Below are 5,463 nucleotides of genomic sequence, written 5' to 3'. Positions count from 1 at the left end.
TTTTTTTTTTTTTTTTTTTTTTTTTTTTTTTTTTTTTTTTTTTTTTTTTTTTTTTTTTTTTTTTTTTTTTTTTTTTTTTTTTTTTTTTTTATCTGCCTAAAAAATATTAATATAACATTTTTCAATTTTATTTTACTGTAACATGCAGTCTTTTATTAACTTTTAAAAAAAAATTAACGATAATAAAAAAAACTTTTTTTTTTAAAAGAATTATAAAAAAAAATTTTATTTTTTTTATTCAAAACATATTATAGTTAAATTATTTAAGAATTTTTCATATAAATGTTTATGCGCATACTTTTTTGTCATTTTATTTATTTATAACATTAATATAAAAAAAAAATTTTGTTGAATCATTTTTAAAATGTTTTAATTGTATCTACAATTTTGTTCTTTTTATAACATTATAAAACACTAGCCAAAACTATAAATTATTTAAGGAAAAAATATTTTCTTTTTTTATTTAATTAAAAAAAATAGTAAAAACAACCTACTATTTTATAATCATTTCATTGCATAATTCAAAGCATATTTTTTTTTTTTTTGTGTGTTTTTTTTTTTTAATGTACAATAGTATTTAATTAACCTGAATTCAATTTTGTAAACTGGAAAACTTTTTTTTTAATTTTTAAAGGTTAAAATTTTGATTTTTTTTTTTTTTTTATATAATTAGTAGTATATTATTATTTTTTGTTAATTATGTTTCAAGTATAGTTCCCATTATTTCAAAAATTACTTATATTTATTTTATTTATGGTAATAATGTTTATATAATTTTTATATATATAACAAATATATTTTTTTTTTTTTTCCTATTTTACATTTACTATCCATTCTTTTGAATTTCATTCTAAAATTAAGAAATAGAAAAAATATATATATATATATATATAGATACAAAAACATATAATATTTTAAATACATATAACCTTTTACTATTTTTTTTTTTTTTCTATTTCTCATTTTGTAAAAATGATTTTTAATAAATTTTTTAAAAAAAAAATTGAACTTGAAGTAGATTTGTATGTCTTAAAAAACGATGAGTCCATACCCCTTGTACTAGATGCAAAGTTATGTGTTAAAAAAAATGAAATATTAATATACAATAATTCTAAAAAATATATATTTTATGAAGATTATATTCATAATTTTAAATATCATGAAATGGATATGTGCCAATTTAAATATTTACGTCATAATGTAGTTGAAGAGTATGGTTTAGTTTTTTCAGATATAAGTAATATGTATTATTTTTATAAGTACATTATGTTCACATATATAAAAGGAAATATTATTCTATATAAAGATGTCAATTTATATAAATATAAAGAACCAAATAATGTATTGTATAAAAAAAATTACTATGGTATTTTAATATTTAACACTGCTAAATGTGAGCATTTATTAATTATTGTAAAATCAAATAGAGTAAAATTTGATGAAGATAATGAGAAAGATGCTTTATTAAATAAAAATAATGACACGGAAAATATAGAAAAAGTAGAAAAAGAAAAAATAAAAGATATAGAAAGTGAAAAATATTACAAAGAATTTACTATAGAAAATATAAAAGAATTATATAAAAGAAACAAAGTATTTTTAATATATATTTTAAACTCCTTTAATGATATTTATTTGAGTAGCGAATATGTGGGAATTCATGCAAAAAAATATTTATTTAAAAATCTTTTTAAATTTATAGAATACAAAACTTTATATCTTGATGGTGACACTTATAAAAAATATTATATCAAGAGTGATAACAATAAAAAAAATGAAAACAAAAAAATACAAAATAAATTAAGTAATAATAATAATAATAAAGATGAAATTAGTGAAGACAATTTAATGAATAATATTTCTATCAATGATGAAGACATGGAACATATTTTAAATGAAGATTTCGAAAGTATAGATAAAAAAATAAAAGAAGAGATGGATAATATCAAAATAAAAAAAGAAAATAAAAAAAAAAACAAAAATTCTAAAAATGAAATTGATGAATTAAAAGAACAAAAGAATGAAGAAAATAATAATGCAGATGATAAAAAAAAAAAAGGGGAAGATGATATATCATTAAAATTAAATAAATTAAATAAAAAAATATTAATCATTCTTGATTCAGATACTATACTAATTGATTACATTAAAAAAATATTAATTTATAGATGTGATTTTAAAAATGATATTGTAAACATAAAACAAGATTATATAGATGCACATACAAAGTGTCAAAATGATAATGAAGAAAAAATATATTACGAATTAAATGATGATGAAACAAATAAAAAAAAAAATTATGTTTTATTATCTGATTCGGAAGAAAGTGATAATTTAAATGACCAAGATGATTCTGATATGAAATATAAATATTTAAATACAACTGGAAAGTTTTCTTTTGTTATAAGACAAAATTATATACCTGAAAAACGAAAAGTGTTAATGCATAAAAACGAAAAAAGAGAAAATAATGTAAATTATTTTGATAATATAAATAATGACTTAAATATATACAAATTTGATGAATACGGAAAGGAAAAAAAGATATATAATTCTAATAAGGATTTATTTAAATATAAAAATGAGAAATGCATACCAAAAAATTTTCATGTTAATGATAATGAAGGAAATAAAATGGTTTTTCTCGATGAAAAAAATGAAAATAATATATTTATGATAGATGTAAACACAGAGAAAATTGTGGAAAAATGGGATACAGAATACATACCAGTAGCAAAATTATTAAAAAAGGAAGAAAATATTTATTGTGGTTATAATAAAAATAGTTTATATTATGTTGATACAAGAATGAAATCATGTATTCAAAACTTATTACAATATAATAAAAATGCATCGAATATCGAACATGCTAGTATAGATGAAAAAGGAAGAATAATCTTAACGAATTCACAAGGGGAATTAAAATATTATGATGGAAAATTAAATAATAGCAATGTAATCAAAAGAAGCAAAAATGTTGTTTTTTGTGCGAATGATATTGTTCATTTAACTGCGTCATCAGATGGTTTATATTCAGTCATTACTTGTGAAAAAAATGTAATAATTTGTGAAAATACTATTGAAAATAATACTCTATTTGAAGTAGTTATTAAAAAATGTGATAGAATAAAACAAAAGAAAATACTTTTGCAAATTCATTATGTTGATGTTTTTACATATAACTTAGGTGATTATAAATTCATTAAGAGTATTGTAAATCATGATAATTCATTTATCTTTACGCTATCACAAAATTTTTACGTTGTATGGAATTTTAAGCAAGCTATGAATGAAAATATTTCTTATATTATTAAAAAAGTTAATGAAAATATTTCAGATATTTCCTTTTTTAATGTCAATAATATTCAAGGTATTATCATGGCAACCGAAAATTCATTAAAATCTAAAAAAATTAAAAATACCTAATTAAGGTTAAAGAAACTTGAATTTTTTTTTTTCTTTATTTTTTTATATTTTAATTTTTTTTTTTTTTTTTTTTTATATTTAAAAACAAAGGTATACCATGTTTTCTTCTTTAGTTAGTATTATAATTTCTATTAACATTTATTTTTGCTAAAAAATATTTCAAACTTTAAAATTTTAAAACTATCCGTGAAATATTTAGAAGCATTTCAAGGAATATATAAAAAATAATTTTAAATAAAAAGAAATTTTATATTCATATAATTTAAAAAATTATAGAAACATTTTAAGATACTTTAAATTCTAAGTAGACACAATATAAAAAACATTTTTTTTTTTTAATTACATAAAAAATTACTTATAAGTACTTGAATTTATATATATATATATAAATATATGACTGTAGAAAACATTTACATATTTAAAAAAAAAATAATATTCATATTAATTTATAAAAACGAAATATGAAAAAAACTCAAAAAAAAAAAAAAAAAAAAGAAGTTATGATATATTAAAATTCTTTAATCTAACCTCAAAGATTTAAACATATAATTAATTATAGTATATCAAAAAAAAAAAAAAAAAAAAAATACTGTAAAAAAGTAGGAAAATTAAATAAAAAAATTTTACCATTATATTTTAATTTTAAAAAAATAATTAAATTTAAAATTTTTATATATAGAAAAAATAAGTTCATATATATATATATACATTATATAAACATTTTAACAGTATATTTAGGTAAAATTCAATAACCTAAGTTTCTTAAAATATATTAATTGCAATGGTATTTTTCTCGTTTTTTAAATTATAATATTATTTTATTATTAATAATATATTTAATACAATTAATTTGTAATTTTTACGTATTAATATTATACATATATAATTAAATGTAGATATTTTTCTTTTTTTCATAATGATCGTATTTTTTAAAATAATATATTTTCATATATATATATATTACAAATTATTATGCATTAATGATAAATTTTATTTTCCATATTCAATACATGAAAATTATTACTTTTTGTGCTATATATTTCAGAATATATATATATATATAAATATATATTTTTTATTTATTTTTTTATATAATTAAAATTTTTTCAAAATAAGTTTCTTTTTTTTTCTTAAAAAACCTCATATTTTTTTTTTTTTTAAATTAATTTTTTAGCACTACTTTTTTTATTCATAAAATATAATAAAATGCTTTTTTTCAATAAATTTTCGTGTTTTTACATTTATTCAATGTTTTTATATAAAATTGAATAGCCTTTATTTTTTATTAATTTTTTTTTTTTTTATCGTTTTATAATATTTTATTATTAATTCCTTTTTTTTTATTTTTATGAAATTTTTTTTTCACCATTTTTTTTATTTTACTTTTTATGTTTTTTCTTTTTATCTGAATTTATTTTTATTTATTTTTTATACCTATTGTTCTTTACATTTTTTTACCTCTTTTATATTTTATTCTTTTTCTTTTTTCTTTACTTTTTTATTATATATATATATATATATATTTTTTTATTCTTTATTTTTATTTTTCTTTTTTTTCCATTTTTTTTTTTTTTATATTTTTTATATTTATTTTATTTACTCCTTTTTCTTAATAATATTCATATATTTTTTTTATATATATTTAAACAAATACATACAAATAATATATATATCTTTAAAGCATAAATTGGTTATTTTGCATTCTGAGTACTTAAAAAAAAAAGTTATATTTAAAATTTGAAATAAGCTTTGATTTAATAATATCATTAATACAATGAGTAACGAAATTTTAAATTCAACAATTGATGGAGTTTTGAATACCCGACTTCATATTCAAAATATACCTCCACATATAACTGATGTACATTTAAGATCGTTATTGGGAAATGTTGGATATATAAAAGATATTTGTTATTTTAATAAAAATAAAAAACAAATGAATAATTTTACAAATAAGAAAATATATAATACAGCATTAATTACCTTTAACACACATGAAGAAGCGTTAAATGTTTTGAAAAATATTAGAAGTTTAAT

The 5,463-nt window shown here is 15.9% G+C and overlaps 2 protein-coding genes across 2 annotated transcripts in view; both read left to right on the top strand.

Annotated features, from left to right (window-relative positions):
* Positions 1 to 972: 972 nt before the first annotated feature.
* On the top strand, positions 973 to 3,426 carry PGAL8A_00457900 (conserved Plasmodium protein, unknown function; the record flags this gene model as incomplete). Its single annotated transcript, XM_028673340.1, has 1 exon — positions 973 to 3,426. The coding sequence occupies one exon, from the start codon at positions 973 to 975 to the stop codon at positions 3,424 to 3,426; it is 2,454 nt and encodes an 817-aa protein (XP_028529802.1).
* A 1,774-nt stretch (positions 3,427 to 5,200) lies between these two features.
* Positions 5,201 to 5,463, top strand: part of PGAL8A_00457800 (clustered-asparagine-rich protein, putative) — a gene marked incomplete at both ends in the record, with an annotated part of 1,167 nt that continues 904 nt past the window's right edge. Inside the window, one exon of the mRNA XM_028673339.1 lies at positions 5,201 to 5,463. This exon is cut by the window's right edge and continues 904 nt beyond it. Within this exon, the coding sequence (XP_028529801.1) occupies positions 5,201 to 5,463 (263 nt within the window).

This window comes from Plasmodium gallinaceum, assembly GCF_900005855.1.
Source record: "Plasmodium gallinaceum strain 8A genome assembly, contig: PGAL8A_v1_130, whole genome shotgun sequence".
NCBI classification, from domain to species: Eukaryota; Apicomplexa; class Aconoidasida; order Haemosporida; family Plasmodiidae; genus Plasmodium; species Plasmodium gallinaceum.
This window is presented reverse-complemented; position numbering and strand designations above follow the sequence as displayed.